This window comes from Zootermopsis nevadensis, unplaced genomic scaffold (assembly GCF_977971745.1).
Source record: "Zootermopsis nevadensis isolate Lab colony 2312 unplaced genomic scaffold, Znev_1.0 Znev_ptg000006l, whole genome shotgun sequence".
NCBI lineage: Eukaryota > Metazoa > Arthropoda > Insecta > Blattodea > Termopsidae > Zootermopsis > Zootermopsis nevadensis.
This window is the reverse complement of record NW_028259138.1, coordinates 1,776,092-1,793,230: the sequence shown is the minus strand read 5'-3', so window position 1 is coordinate 1,793,230 and position 17,139 is coordinate 1,776,092. Positions and strand designations below refer to the sequence as shown.

General features: G+C 35.0%; 1 protein-coding gene across 2 annotated transcripts in view; it reads left to right on the top strand.

Annotated features, from left to right (window-relative positions):
- LOC110828013 (serine/threonine-protein kinase Sgk1) overlaps window positions 1-17,139 on the top strand; it is a 38,655-nt gene that overhangs the window by 11,802 nt on the left and 9,714 nt on the right. For both annotated transcript variants that reach the window (XM_022060258.2, XM_022060269.2), the window contains exons 4-9: window positions 8,539-8,675; window positions 9,273-9,419; window positions 10,375-10,648; window positions 12,959-13,225; window positions 14,588-14,761; window positions 15,065-15,205. In XM_022060258.2, the coding sequence (XP_021915950.1) occupies window positions 8,539-8,675; window positions 9,273-9,419; window positions 10,375-10,648; window positions 12,959-13,225; window positions 14,588-14,761; window positions 15,065-15,205 (1,140 nt within the window). The remainder of the gene's footprint in view (window positions 1-8,538; window positions 8,676-9,272; window positions 9,420-10,374; window positions 10,649-12,958; window positions 13,226-14,587; window positions 14,762-15,064; window positions 15,206-17,139) is intronic.

Sequence of the window (17,139 nt, the reverse complement as noted above, 5' to 3'; positions counted from 1 at the left end):
ATGCATCACAGTGTTCATGAATGACTTATTCTTGAAAAAACCTCAAGAGAAGAGGCCGCTTAGGAGAACTAGGCATAGGTTGGGGGATAATATTAATGTGGATCTTAAGTAAATAGGTTGAGAGGGTGTGGATTGGTGTACAGTAGTGGGTTTTTATGAATATGACAGTGAATTTTAAGGCCCTTTAAAAGCAGGGAATTTCTTGACCAACAAAGTGACTAACCTTTCTAGAAAAGACCCTGTACCATGTAAGTTAATAGACGCACAAAACATGTTAACCCTGAACATGACAGTAGATTCTACCTTCTTATTGCTTCATTGTATACTATTACTTTGAAAGTCTTAGTCAACACATTGACTTAAAGCATTACAGCATGAATTGTTATATTTTCTTTTGTTTCATTTTATTCTGTACCTTGTAGCATATGTATGGGAAATTTTGATTTTAACTGTCAAATTCATTGTACCACATAATAATAATAATTTATTTACATTCCATGGATCCATAAGACAGTCAGATGATGACAGGATGTGGAAAAAGTCATAATAAAAATAATAATAATAATAATACAATACATATTATAAAGTACAATTCGTACTATTATATAAATTTCACATAATACAAAACAAAGTATTCACCTAGAGAAATGATAAGCTACAAATAGGTCTACCCATTACACACAAGAAAAATTTATTACTTATTTGTAAACAACATAAATTCATTGACAGAGTAAAAGGAGTGTGTAATTAAGTATCTTTTTAATGCTACCTTAAATTGCTCGTTCTTATTTACAAGACTTGTGAGATTTGATGGTAGACTGTTGAAAATTTTGATTCCTGCATAATATGCACTCTTCTGAAAGCATGAGAGGTTGGCAATTGGTCTATGAAGCTGGTTTTTATTCCTTGTGTTGACACTGTGTACAGCAGAATTAGTATGAAAGAGTTCTTGGTTATTTACAATAGAGTTCATTAACGAGAATATGTATTCACAAGGTAGAGCTAAGATCTCTAATTTCTTAAATAGACTTCTACATGAATTTCTAGGTTTTACACCAGCCAATAATCTAATAATTTTCTTTTGTAAAGTGAATATTTTTTTACTGTTTGATGAATTTCCCCTAAAAATTATTCCATACTTCATTAAAGAGTGAAAATAGGCAAGTGTGTCAGTGTTGCTGACATGCAACAGAGATCTAACTGCATAACATGCGCCACTTAACTTAGGTACCAGTTTATCAATATGATTTTTCCAATTTAGGTGATTATCAATTTGCAAACCCAAGAATTTTGTGTTTATTGACTCTTGTATATACTTCCCATTATAACCAATACTTAAAGCAAGCTGTGGTGAGTTATTTGTTATAAATTTTATCATATTCGTTTTATCTAGATTTAGGGCCAGCTTGTTAGCAGTAAACCATTTACTCATATGAGACAGAACTGTGTTTGATGTTGAACAGAAATCATCAAAATTTTTATTAGAAATTATGACACTTGTGTCATCAGCAAATATTAATATGTAACATCATGCCAAGATGTAAATAGTATTGAGATGAATGTAAAGGGTAAGATATACATATATATCCAAACAACTTTTTATTTTAACGTATGTATTTGTTTAATATGCTACAAAAACCTAACTGGGAAATAAAAGCTGGCTTTTGGCCATGATCTTAGGCAAATAAATGAGTTGTTTTGGCTGTTTAAATAGGTATTTGTTTGTGAAAGGGTTAAATTTATACCTGTTTTAGTTGTAATTAGACTCTTCTAACTTTCACATCACTCAAACAAAGGGATATAAAAATTGTTGGAGACCATTTATAATTTACAATCATCTGAAATTTATTACTTCCACTGCCTTTCAATTTTGCTTTAAAATGTGTCATTAGGAAGGTTAAAGACAATCAGAAGTGGTTGAAAATGAATGGAACACATCTTTTTAGAATCTATGCTGAAGATGTTAATTTTGTGGGAAAGAAGATGCCATAAAAAAATTTTAGACAGTAGTAAGGATATTAATCTCAAAACAAATGCAAAGTAAAGCAAGAATGTGTGCATGTCTTACTGCCAGATTTCAGAACAGAATCATAATCAGTTTTTTAATACAGTGAAACCTCGATGCATCGTTTTCGGCGGGGGTGGGAAATAAAAACGATGAATGCGGGAAAACGATAGATGCGGGAAAGCATTAAAAATTTAAAAAAAACAATGTTTCTCTTTCAAAGTTACTTCTTTTTACCAAAAAAAGTCTTTAATGGACAACTGGTTTGTTGAAACTTTACGTTTTAGACCAAACAGAGCACTTTCCACGTTCACTAATATTAAGCGCATAAAAGAACGACTTCACTTTCGCCAATGCAGCGAGTGCTTCGGCAAAACTCGGCAAAGCTTCTGGCTCGCATTCGTCGTCTTCCTCTTTCTCACCGCTCCAACCCCCTTTGCGGACAATAACAGGAAGAATGGAAATACTATTACTGCGGAACTCAACGAAACGTAGCTGTAGAAGACCCTGAACCGCTGGAAACGAGATGAACCAGAAGAATGAAAAGTGCCGCCAGCCTTTCCTTTGTACTTGTAATAAAAGCATTTGTGAAGAAATTCACACTGCACATGCCATCTGGCATCGCTGGAACGAAATATGAGTGCACCCTAATTAAAATCGTAAAATTTCTGACAATGCGCGCCGCCATTCTCTCCAACTATCACCCCTGCACCGCTGACCATCATTCCAAAAGAATGTGCTGGTTGGGCGACATAACAGGTTACCGCTACTGTGTATTCCAAAAACATTATGCGTCTTTCGGTATTAATTTATCTCTAAACCCAGCATTTTAAATTCTCAGAAACGATCATTGCGTGAAAATTGTGGGCCGGGACTAAGATTTTTGAACGATCGATGCGATAAAACGATAGTTCGAGGAACGATAGAAGCGGGAAAATGTAACATTATTTTATATGGGATGTATTCGGGACCGAACAAAACGGACGATGCATCCCGGAAAACGATAGTTCCGGGAACGATGGATAGAGGTTTCACTGTATATGCAAAGCTAAAAATTTTTGGGAATGGCAGTAACAAATCACATTTACATTTACAAAGAATTATTGCTATCATTTAGTTCAGAAATGTCTGTCTGTATGTCTGGTATCTAAAGCATAAATATTAAAATATGCAAACAGTAGTTTTACCTTTTGTTTTGTATGGGCATGAAACTTAATCCTGTACATGAGTGTGCTTGAGAACTGGTTGCTGAAGAGAATATGTGAGATAATAGGAAGTAACTGGAATGTGGAATGAATTGCATAATGAGGAGTTTCATAGTGTGTATGGTACACTAAATATTATTTATTACAGTGGTATAACAAGGGGGATGAGATGGGTAGACTATGTAAATTGCGTGGGAGTGATAAGAAATGCAACAAAGCTTTATTCAGAAAACTTTAAGAGAAGAGGCAGTTTCGAAGACTTAAGTATAGATGAATACAAAGGAACATGGTGTGATTATGTGGACTGGATTTGACAGGATTCAGATAGGGTCCAATGTCACACTCTTCTGAATGTGGTAATGAACATGTTCCTTAAAGACACAGAATTTTCTTCACCAGCATAGCAACTGTTAGTGTCTCATAAAGGTCTCTGCTCTGTGAAGTTGTGCATGTTTGACTGCACAGGATGTAGATGTGTTAATCTGAATTTCATTAAACGTGAGTAGCATGTCTTTCAAATCGGGAACATCATTTAGACTTGCCCTGTATTTATTCAAGAGGACTATCTCATAGAATAGTGTTGTTGTCAGATCACTGAGAATTATGTTGAGAACCTAAACGCAAATCAAACAGAGTTAATTGGTTTGAGCTAAGTGACATGTTTAGTTCACAGTTTTGTTATGTTGCTGATTGGAAGTTTACGTAAGCATTTACTCATCTGCACTAACAATGTAAAAGAACTGAAGGATTCTTAACTTACTTTTGATACATTAAACACAAACTTTTTGTGTCATGTCTTTGTGTCTTCCTCTTGCTCCCAATATTGTGAACCAGTTATCAGATTTTCTTGATCATCATGCCAGTAGAGACCATTCCAGTTATAATTTTTTAAATTCCTATTATCATTTACATTGATAAAGCAGTCGTTTGAACTTCTGACTAGAAGTTAATATTGGTGGCACTTAATGTAAAGTCCTGAAATAAGCAACTTTGTTCAGGCAATTTTTTTTTAAAATGACATAGCTACTGCATATTTTTCATCATCACTAAACAGAGTTTTGCATGCTTACTTTCCATGGTTCATTAGTAATTGATACTGAATCAAAAGGTAAATACAGACTGCATATGTACAAATTTTATATGAAACATTTTTCATATGTCAACAGTTACAAACATGGTGACAGTGAAAGTTTGAGGTAAAACTGTACATGGAACATTTAATGTGGAAGTAATAGAGAGAAATACATTACTGACTTGTATTATTATTGTACCTTCTTATCTCACTGTATGGATTGAAGCATTTCAGATATTGCACATGATTGGTTTGTCTTAGCACTTCTTGATAAAATACAATAATATCTATTAGATCACTGTAAACAGACTCAATAGCATAGGATATTTATCGAACAGTTAATAGTTATTTAGGTGGTTATGGAACCAAAAGTTTCATTATTGTGTTTACAAAAAGCTGCTTGTAGACTGTTACGCTTCCAGACCAGTTATTTTAAATACTTTTAATACCCTGACTCCATGAAGCAGATCCTTGAGAAGTTGACGGTCACTGAACATGTCAAGAAGCTCCCCTCCACAAATATGAAACTCAGAGATTCATTATTGTGTTCAAACAGTCTGTTACTGGATCCTATTCTGAGCAGGTTGAAATCAGTGTGCCCCCTCACATCATTTTTTTAAAATATTATCTTACTGTCTGTGAATATGACTCTCAAGTAATATTTTCCCTGTGTGCTACCTGTTCTGTCCAACTCATTGTCTTTGAAATGGTTATCCTTAAAACAGTGTTTACTATGTTGAGTGTAAGGGGACACTTTGACATGCCATGATACAGGATGTCTGGTGACTTTACGTGAGTATTTCAAGATCTTATTTCTGAGATCATTCCCAATCAGGCATTTCATGTGAACATAAGTCCAACTCATCTTGAATTCAAATTATCCATAGAATTGGACCTATGTTCATATGACATTCCTAAATGGGAATGAGCTTGTGAAATCACCAGACATTCTGTGAACTGCTCAGTCACTGAGTATTTAAAAATACAGTTAGATGTTGAGATTGTTCAAAAAGTGTGGAAGAAATAAATCCCAAGATTATAATGAATGTAAGTGTTCTAATGTGTTTACTTCTTACTTTTGGTATTTGTCATTCATGAAAGTTGTTGGTTGCTACATGCTTCTTACTTTTGGTATTTGTCATTCATGAAAGTTGTTGGTTGCTACATGCAAGAATGACTGTGGCTGCATATGGTGAAGTTGGCCACACCTGAGGATTTATGACCTATGTCAAGAGCAGACAAACTGTGGCCCATGAGATGGAAGCAACCTGTAGAAATATTTAGTGTAGCTCCTGGTGATATTCAGTTAGTTTTATTACATCCTATTACTAATTTGATTTCTTATTATAGTCAAGTCCATTTGACTACTGTGTAGCCCTGGGTTGTGTGTAGAATTGATCTGGGTGTGGTAGTAGAGAAAAATATGTGCCTGAACTGGGAATCAAATCCCAATTAAGTTATCCAGCTCATAGCCAGTTGCTTCAGTGATCGAACTATCCTGATTCCAGGTTTAATTTTTTGGGATCCTAAAACTTACCATCACATTTTCTAGTGGTTTAATACTTCTTTTATCTTCTGACTGATTTCTTTGTAATAATAATATATAAGATAATCATAAACATAATCTGCCGGGCTTTTGTAGGAGTGAAGATTTACACTCTTTATCTTTTGTACATTTTCCTAGCATTATAATACCAGTTTCAGATTCCTTTGTATTAAATATCAGAGATTAGTGTTATATGTTTACTTTTTAGGGGCTTATCTCTCCAATTGATGTGTACACTTAACTTTAACAAGTCACCTGGTAATTGATTATAATTGCAATTGAATTTTATGTGTATGATGTTATCAGTTTGCCCAATTTGTATGTTTTATTTGTACAAAAGATGTAAAATGAACACAATGTTGTGTATATGTATGTTCATCCATCTTCATGTTCAGTTTATGAAACTGTACAATCATGCATTCTTTGAATTGTATGCATAAAATGAGCACATTACAAGAATGTTTTATTATTCCATCAACATTCATTTTGTAGTTTTTACCCCACTCAGTGCAAATAGATGAAATTTTGGTGCTGTTAGTTTACACTAAAAGTTGTCAATAAAGTTAGATTTTTGTCCATGTCATTTCATTATAAACTCTATTCTACATGACATTCATATTGAATTAAATTTTCTCAATCTGGTTTATCAAATGAATGGCTCTTCTGGTACATAAAATGTAGATATAATTGAAATCCACAACTTTGATTTTAAATACAAGGAAACAATTTCTGCAAATATGCAGTATCATGTATGTGCTTTGCAACAGTGAATTTATATCTGCAATAAATTAACATGAAGGCCAATTAGTTATGCCAACTGGCAAATAACACATTTAGAAAATATGTATTGACTCTTGAGTTGGTGTATGTGTGTTGAAATATATTCTGATTCGGTAGCCTTACAGATTTGTAATTATTTCAGTGATCAACTTTCTGAATACATATTTTAAGAAACAAGAATCATGACTTGTAGACTGTTATAATATCCTTTGGACTATGATAGCCTATGCATTGCAATTATTTTTCATAATTGAAATGTCTGCATGAACTATCTCTTTGTTTTGGGTTTTTCCAGGTTGATAAAGGTGATATCTTAAAGCAGCGCATGACCTCTTGACGTCATTTCCCACATAACTGCAAAACATGAGACTATTTTTCTAATAAGTAGAAATCTCATGAATAAATGGTCATCACTTCAATTATAGTAATAGTATAATAAAAGTATAAATGACCACTTAAACTAGATTGTGCTACTGTGTAATCTTGCTATATCTCAGTGAACATGATGATGCAGAGGTAATGCTTTATAGTTGGAAACAGAAGGTACTTTTTTGAAATTCCAGCCAGGGACAGGCTATCCTGGCTGGGGATTTTTGTGGTTTTACTGAATTCTTGGCTATACCAACTGTCTCCTACATGTCTTCTGATTTATCTTCAGATAATCACCTTACTGTACCCAGAACACCATCATGTAACAACCGAATAACTAACATAACATATTAAAAAATCCTTTGTTCATGTGCTGCATCATAAAGTGAAGGATTAAGAAAGCTGCTTAGTCAGTTGTTCAGTGTGTCCCCTCCCCATTTTAGATGTTCTTCACACACTAGCATGAGCAAATAACACGTTATTGACCTATCCATGTCTGTCATGTTTTTCTTTGGAAGTAGGCAGCCTCCATGATCCAGGATCATTGTTGGAACTGACAAATTTTCATAAAACATGGCCTGTTACATGCCCCTAGAGGTCACTACACCTTTGTACATCATAATTTTCTACACTCAGTAATACTGACATGGTGGTTGTGCAAACCTCTGAGATGGGAGTGACACTAGTGCTACTACCAACATAAATCCTTGAAATTGTTTGGTGACAGGTGTTAGAAAATATTCAGCTTTTTATTTATTTATTTATTAGAATGTAAAACAACATGCTGGTAAAACAAAATGTGTATTTAGCATTCAGTTTTATGACACATTTATGATGCATTAGAGCTAGGAAAGCTAAACTCTCATTTCCATGCTATGTGTTTGTGGAGGTAAGGTTTAACATATTCTTAACCTTGGCAGTTTCTAGACGGAGATGAGTAGACTAGTTAGCTTTATACTTGCAGCCAACCACTTCACCCTTGGCAAGAGCCCCCTGTGTCCATTTAATAAAATATTGGGTGGGCCGTAGATGTCATGGTGAAGAGAAGAATTCTTGTACCTGCTTGCAGTTTAACTCTAGTCCTTTAGCTGATGCCCAGTCAATTTACTGATTGAGCTATCTTGGCTCACATATGAAATTTGTTGTGTGAATAGGTTATACCTATGAATTCTGTTTAAAACCGTGTTTTACATATGAACAGTTGCAAAAAGAGTGACTGAAATATTGAGGTTATCTCTGGCAAGTTTGACATAGTCTGAATCTGTGCTAGTGGAAATTGTGTACAGAAGTGTATGACCACATAAAAGATATCAATTTTTAGTTTTTGTTACTCTGTTTGTATAGAGTAAAGTAATTTAAGGACAGTTCTGTCCAGAACTTCTTGTTATGTTTCTTAATAAAATCTTTCCTGAGCTGAATTATGCATTTGATCATCATGATCAGAATGTATTATGTGAGAACACAGAAATAAGTTATCTTTATCACATTTGCTGTCCATCACCTACATGGCGTATAGTGGGACAGCTTTACTTTTTACTTTACTGTGCATGATATGTTTCAGGTTCCCAGTGTACAACTGAAACTTCCAGGCAAGAAGCTATTTGGAAACAACTTGGATCCACAGTTTGTGCAGTCTCGACGGGAAGGGCTTAATTCGTTCATCCAGCAGATCATGACAGATGCTAGATTTCGGCAGTTGTAAGTTCATTAGCACAGAGTTGTGAATAAGAGTACTTATTTACAGCTTGCTATTTTTACCATCCATTAACTCTTTAGTGACAATCAGGCAAAGTATCTTGGGGTAACAAATGTCTTGTGGAATGTGGGAATTCTGAAACATATCAAGTCAGTCTGTTTTGTAGTTGATGGTGGTTATGAAATAATTCATGTTTTTATGGTAAAAATAAAATTTCATCATATTTGCTCTGGGTTAGTTCAATTTTAGCTTCCATTCCTTATGTAAAATGGTATTAATATGTTTGCATGTGTGTCCATCCATGTGGTTGACCTCCATAATAATGTTTACTCATGTTACTTTCCCTCTGTTCTTTTAACAGCAAAATTGCAGCTATACAAACACTAATACCACTTCATGTATGGTTCTGCAATGTTGTGTGATAATAGATCTTTGAAAGCTATGGTTATACTTTTAGATCAGTCTAATTTGTTGAAGAATCATCATCTGCAACTTCCATGATTAACTGAACTTTGCACAAACCCAAAAGAATCCCTCATATGTTGTAGTTTTGCAGTCTTTACTTTTTGTGTTTTGTTAAAAAGTTTTCTCTTGCGCAGGCCAGAGGTTCGTGAATTCTTCCAGTTGGATCGACGTAAACTTAGTTCAGAAGATGGAAGTGTAGAAGATGGTGAAGAAGAGATTGGAGGTAGTGATGTCAATAACAGCAATGATAAGTTAAACCTTGGACCCTCAGAAAGATCCCAGTAAGTTTGAACACAACATTTGGGCTGGAAATTTGTGCTAAAAAATTTCACTGGCGCTAATTTTACTCTCACAAAAAACATAAACAGATAACACTTTTGATCACATAAGTTCTTCACTTATCATCTGTCTTGGAAAGCTGTAACACATTCACACATGCATTAACTTGGTTCCTGCATCAGCCAGCCACTTTGCAGCAGTGTTAGCTTCAAACTAACTTATCATGCAATATGTCCTGCAGATTTTGTTAAACTTTTCAATTCCTATCTTTGCTGGTTAGAGCCACTCTTCGTTTAGACTCCTGTCATACATATTAGATATGTGGACATCTCTGCTTGTTACGTAAGTTCTGAGTTTGTCTTCTTGCATGTACAAGCAAATCACATCATAGTAGTGTCATGATAATGATAAATAATTCTGGTAGTAGAAGTGGAAGGTAGTACTAATGGCCATAATCATTGGACATGATGTAGAAACAGTTTTATTTACCTTTGATCCTTACAGTCCCTAAGGTCTATCTTAACTGTATCCTTGTCTTCCAAGTGGCCATTTCACCATCAGAATTCAATATGCATTCCTTGCCTCCCCTATACTAGCTAGATGCCTAACAAATTATAATGTATTAAAAATTATGCTAACAGTACTTCATGATCTAAATAACTCTTGGCAGTCCTTATTATATAATACTGTAAATAGGCAACTTATTTAATTCTTCTGTGGTTTTTAGGGTTTTTAAATGTCACTTATGAAATTTGTCCCATTCTGAGACTTTTGTAAAAGTGTCAACCACAGTTTGCTCATCCCCCAAGCTTGAGGATCACCCTTATTAGCTCTGTGACTGCGTATTCAAAATATCTACAGCAACTCTCCATAGCTCTTTCATCCTCAGCTATTTAATAATACCATTCAATTTTTTGTGCACAACGTAGTCCTAATATTGTCATATTTTCTCCACAGTGCAAAGCCAAGTGATTTTGAATTTCTGCATGTCATTGGGAAGGGGAGCTTTGGTAAGGTGTTGTTAGCTAGGCACAAAGCTGAACGGAGGCATTATGCAGTGAAGGTGCTTAGCAAACGTCTTGTCATGAAGAGGAATGAAGCAAAACACATCATGTCTGAAAGAAATGTCCTTCTTAAGAACCTGAATCACCCATTCCTTGTGGGTCTGCATTACAGTTTCCAGACTCCAGACAAGTTGTACTTTGTGCTGGATTACATCAATGGTGGAGAGGTAATGTTTGCTTGTAAATAATACTCTGATACCCCTATTATTGTTGTGGATGAGACAGTTCCACTGCAAATAAAGCATATTGAGCAATGTAGACAATTGTTCTACCAAATATACAGAGTCCTGTAATGTTACTTTTCGGTTTTGAAAAATTCCCATAACAAAAGAAACAAATATAATAAGTAATTACTTATGTACTCATTTATGAGCTGGGATAGCACAGTCAGTAAGTGGATGGCTGTAGGCTGGATAGTTAGGGTTCATTCCAAGCACGACCACATCCTCATAAATTGTAGACCCGGTATAATAAGGTATATGTGCAGTTCATAGTTTAACCCTTTCATTATTATAATCTGACAGAATAGCTGTCTGCATTGTATCATGATGTAAATAAACTGACTACTTGTCAGTGTTCCTTTATTGATTATGGCTATTTATCAAGATATAAAAAGAATGTGAAAAGATAAGCAAGGAAAGCCAGAAACATGGTGGATGGAACAAGTGAGGGTAGACATGCATGGACAGAAATTGTGGACTGGAAATTATAGACCAGACAAAGATGGGCCAAATGGCAGGATAGCATGGCAGTTATTGTTCACGGATTGAGAAATGGTGAGGCAGTTTTATTGCACCGCCTGTCACTGTTATACATGTCAAAACAACTGTGAGTGTGTGTTGTTATGACATATTTAATGTCTGTGTTGTACAACTCAAGCGAAAGCTGATGTTACTCAGAGATGGTGGTAGAATGCTCAAGGCCACCTGTTTTCCACTAAAACTATCTTGCCAACTCTTCTATCTGTGGGCAGTGCCAGTGCTTCATATTCAGGAAGTACCTGGATTAATTCTCAGCTATCCTGCTGAGTTTTTATGGTTTTCCTCAGTCTTAAATAGGCTACGATACTTCCTAATTTATTATGTATAGTCATTTGCTGTATAACCTGGGCAGTAGAAAAGGCATCATGAACTTAACTAAGAAACTAAGCAAATTAGATGGACAAGCATGGAAACATTTATCTTACACTTGACCATCACAAATTAACATCATGTGATGAGAAGAACAGAATAAGAAGTTCCAGAGAGAACTCAGTACTTCCGTATTCCATATCTTCATTACTTCAAATCTTGTACTGTTGCCTAATTTAAATGATCCAAATTTATAATCCAACAGTAAAGTGGTATGTAGCTCATGAGTTAGCATGCTGGATTTGTGTGGAGTCATTTTTTGTTGCTTGCAGTTGTAAATATGTTACAGATTATTACATATTCTAAGGTTTATTTTATGATGCTTTCAGTTGCTTAGATTGATGGCATATTACCATATTGGTTTAAGTTACATATAATATATATATTGACTTATGCCCTTCTTACTGAGCACCAGAGATATAGCATTGAATAATGGAATAGATTAATGAATTGGAACAGAAATGGTCATGGCCTATTATGGTAATATCTGAGAATTTTCCTGTAGGAATTCAGAAAAACTGTAAGAAACTTGTTACGATTGCTGGTCTGCTGGCTGAGATTTGAACTCATGATCTTTCATATGTATAAAGCAGGAGTACTAACCAGTTGACTGCAGTGTTTGGTCATAACTAATATTATAATTGATGTTGATGCTCTTATTATTTTATTTTCAAAAGAATGTATTACATACGAACAGATCTGTCTATATTAAATTTATCTCAACGTTTTTGCATTGTTGCTGTGTTTGTGATTGTTATCTGAAAATGGTAGTCCATATAGAATTTGTAGGTATCTTATGATTATTATCATTCTTCATACCAAATTTCAAATTCCTATCTCCAGTGGCTCATGTGTTATTAGTGCCAAAGTGAGTTAAATATAGACTTAATGCAGCTGTTATATTGTTTCACATTGTACATAATATCACCTTTATAAAAGATGTGTAGGTTCAAAAGATCTATTACCATTTGCAGAAGAATAAGAAGTGTAAAGTTGAATTGTCTTCTGATAAACTTTATACCATATTTCATGAAACATGTTAGCGACTTAAAAAATTGAGTTGGACACACACATTGTGATTTCATAAACCTACTTTCTCTCCTTCAGAAAGGATAGTAGGCTAAAAAAGGGAAAGGTGACAACACAAAAAACATTTTTTGTTTTACAGAGATTAAATATAACAGTGATAATTATATGATATTGACTCTAAAATATACTTCATACTAATACTGTGCAGTGTTTTGAGTACATATTTTGGTTAACATAGTGCAGAACATACATGTAATTCAGGTTGATGTTTAAGAGGTTAAAGTTGCTAAATTTTGACGTTTGTAATTTGTTTTGCAGTTATTCTTCCACTTGCAGAGAGAGCGTGTGTTCACAGAACCAAGAGCTCGATTCTACAGTGCAGAGATGGCAGCTGCATTAGGTTATTTACACGCGCATGGCATCATTTATCGAGACCTGAAACCAGAAAATCTTCTCTTGGACTCACAGGGACATGTTGTTCTCACAGACTTTGGTCTTTCAAAGGAAGGATTGTTTCCAACTGACACAACCAATACATTTTGTGGCACACCTGAATATTTGGCACCAGAAGTTCTCAAAAAAGAGGTGATTAACTTATTAATATATAAAATTATTATTTTAACACCAGTGTTTTAAATAATCAGTAAATCCTTTACTTTTGCAATTGAGAAATTGCAAAAGTAGCATTTCAGCATGTGTGCCTGATGTCACAGTCACTGCAGGAAGTGTGTTCATGAATGTGAATTTTTATCTGTTGTTATTACCATTATTATGTCTATTGAAGGATTAAAAGGTCATGTAAGAAACAATAACCATGCTGCAATATAAATGTTCACTGCTTGCTATTTTATTGTTATTCTTGGTGATTAATTTTCTAGTGAATTTTGTGATAAGTGAAAATAACTTTGTGTAAATAATAGAAAAAATTAGTCACATCATTCAGTGTTTCTTGCAGTGAAATTTTACATGTCAGTAAAAGGTGAAGTTCAAAGAGGTGTAACAGAAGATTGATTAAGTTCTTCTCATTGGTCAACAGGTATATTTATTTGTAAGTTTGTTATAAAAATAAGCAATTCCATTATTTCAGTTTAGATCATTTAAACATTAGCTGGACAAAGAACATGCATTTTGGTAACTTTCTTTTTAGCCATTAGGAACAACGTACTTGTACGAGTTGTAATAAGTAATTTTATAAGCATTTTGTTTTTTCAGTACATGTTATTTTCTAAGATGACAATACACTTTTGTTAGCTTTTAAAAAGCATGGGAGTCAGATATACTTCTCGGACAGTGATAAATGTGTAGCATAGCTGTAATGATAGATGGTAGGGGGAAATGGTTAATTATACTTGGAAAGAAACCCATCCCAGTAGCATTTTATCTATCACAATTCCCATGTGGGCTATTGGGATTGAACTTGAGACTTACCTATTATAGTTGTGAAATAATTTTTTCCCCATTAAAACATTCCTTAATTGCCTCACTATGAAACCATTCTTTTCTTTGAACTCTTTTCTTGACTTACTTTCACCAGTCACCCATATAGCAGTAATGACTGAGACTTCTGTTTTGTGGTAATTGGTTTGAATTCTGGCTGTTTGACTAAGGTGTTTTTGTCTTTCCATTTGAGTGCTGGGTGATTATGTTGAAATAAGTCACAGTTGTCTCCATTAAAATTCTTAGTGATGCTGTACACTTGTGTTTCGGAGGTAACGTAACTTAACTGTATTCGTTCCAAGATTATTCTCAATTTTTCTGTCTTTTTAAATACTAACCTACTCACCTTTTAGTGTAATTAGTGTAATTGAATAACACAGGAAACATTCAGTCCAAATTCTAACCTAGTGTTGATTCATGATCACCTTACCATCTCATACAATACTATATAACTTCTGCAGTTAAAATGATTAAATAACCAGAAAATTAACCAGTCATATTTTATTTCAGGGATACGATAGATCTGTGGACTGGTGGTGTCTGGGAGCTGTCTTGTATGAGATGTTATATGGCCTGCCCCCTTTCTACTCCCGTAATACAGCTGAGATGTATGATCGCATTGTCAATAGACCTTTACGATTACGACCTACGATCTCTGAGAGTGCTCGTGACATTCTTGCCAAGGTGTTTATTATTTCAGTGCAGTTTGCTGTGTATGTAGTGTCTCACTACCATATCTTATAACAGGTTTAAAATTTTTGTAATTTTCAGTGTGTATTTTGGATATTATTTTATCAGTGCATGTCAGTTATTCCACTTCTACATACACATGTGTATGTTTGCCTTTTATTTTCTAAATCTCTCATCATCACGGCTTATTGTATTTCCTAAGTATTTTAATTTGAGTCTAGTTCTCTTAGTTCATTAAATTACTTTCTCATGTTACTGCTGTCACTCCTGAGTGCATGTGTCTGGGTGCTGTTTTAGCTGCTTCAGAAGGACCGTCATAAACGACTGGGGTCAGGTTATAGAGGATTTGATGAAGTAAAGCGCCATGACTTTTTCAAGCTCATCATCTGGGAGGATCTGCTGGCCAAGCGCATCCCCCCACCTTTTAATCCTAATGTGGTAAGTTTGTGGTTTGTTATCTCTTTCCATGCTGTGTCTTTCAACAGAAACACATTCGTTTGTTTTATTTTCATGGTACATTATACAGGGTGATTCAAAAAGGACTTTACAACTTTGAAAGTGTATAGAAATTTATTCAGAAGGCTTACAGAATCGGTTGAGGTGTCATTTTGTAGCAAAACAAATCAAGTTTTACCTCAAACAGTCATTTTGGTTCGATGTGATTGCCATTGGTGATACTGCAGACATCCCACCTGAAATCAATTTCTTGCCAAACACGATTCAGCATATCCGGTGTCACTTCTGCAACTGCGGCGGTGATTTGAGCTTTGAGCTCAGTGAGATTGGCAGGTAAGGGTGGAACATACACACGATCTTTAATGAAACCCCATAAGAAAAAATCGAGAGGTGCCAAATCTGGAGAACGAGGTGGCCATGCTATCCACCCTGTTCGACCAATCCACCGACCTGGGAAACGGTTATTGAGGAAATCCCGGACTTCTGTGAGGTAGTGGGGTGGTGCGCCGTCTTGCTGGAAGTGAATGCGTCCTTTTTGGTCATCTTCGTCTAACTGTGGTATGAGAAAATTTTCAAGCATATCCAGATACACGATACCGTTGATGGTTCTCTCATGGAAAAAGAACGGGCCGTACACTTTAACTTTGCTAAGGGCACAAAACACATTCACCTTTGGGCTGTTACGAACGTGTTTCACAACAGCACTAGAAACATGCGGGCGACCTGGAGATTTGTCATGGCGAACAGAACAACCAGTCTCAACAAAATTCTTGTGCCAAGAGTAAATTGTAGGTCTACTGGGAGGATCCTTGCCATACTGGGTGCGAAAATTTCATTGAACCATTGTCGCAGATTTCGTTTCTTCAACCACAGCACACAGCGAGCGCGCTCCGCACCTGTGAAAGTAGCCATTTTCAAATGCACTGCCGCTTGCGCTCGCGGTGACGGAATTCGGTACTACAGCACGTGAGTCAAACTTGATTTGTTTTGCTACAAAATGACACCTCAACCGATTCTGTAAGCTTTCTGATTAAATTTCTATACACTTTAAAACTTGTAAAGTCCTTTTTGAATCACCTGGTATATTAATTTTGTAGGATTTATCAAATTGTTAACAGTGCCAAGACAAGGTAAGATAGATTCTTTTCACTGACTCTGCCAGACACCAAGGGCATATGTATACAGAATAGAGGTACGAGTTTAAAAGTCACATCTTGTTTATAGCACAGGAAATGTTAATTTGTTTAAAGCCTTTGGCTGTCCTTTAATTGTTGCCTTTTCCGTAGGGTCACTCATTCTGGAAGTATGTTGCACACAATTCTGGGGTTCTGACAGATATTCACTGGAATTCCATAGATAAATATCTTTAAAGGCAGTTTTTTGTATGAGTGTCAGCCACCGAATTCCAAATGCTTTAATGATTGATTATTTGGTTGATTTGAGTGTAGGTGGTCCCAGTTCTGGAAAATGTTGATAACTTCTCACATATTAGGGAGACCATTCAGACGATGGCTTTGAAATTGGATCAGGCTTGAGCATAATCCATACTTTACTTAATGGTGAAATCAAATGCAGCTCATAAAAATAGATACATTACATCAAATTAAGATTTATAACTTTATTTGAATGTAGTTTATATTTGACAGAATTTATAGCTGTACAGTATAATGTGTCCACTTTTAACTGACTTTGGCAGCAGAAGACTTGTATCTGTATTAAATGAACTTCAGCCTCTGCATGCAGAATTATGAAGATTGTATTTGGATATTCTATTTACACCAAACTGAGTGTACATCTTCAATTTTTCTGCTTACTGGGAATAAGTATTTTCATTCTGTATTTGTTATGTTTAAATTAGGAGAACAGTGAATAATCGGAATGCTTGCTATTAGTCCATTCAGAGACATATATTATTA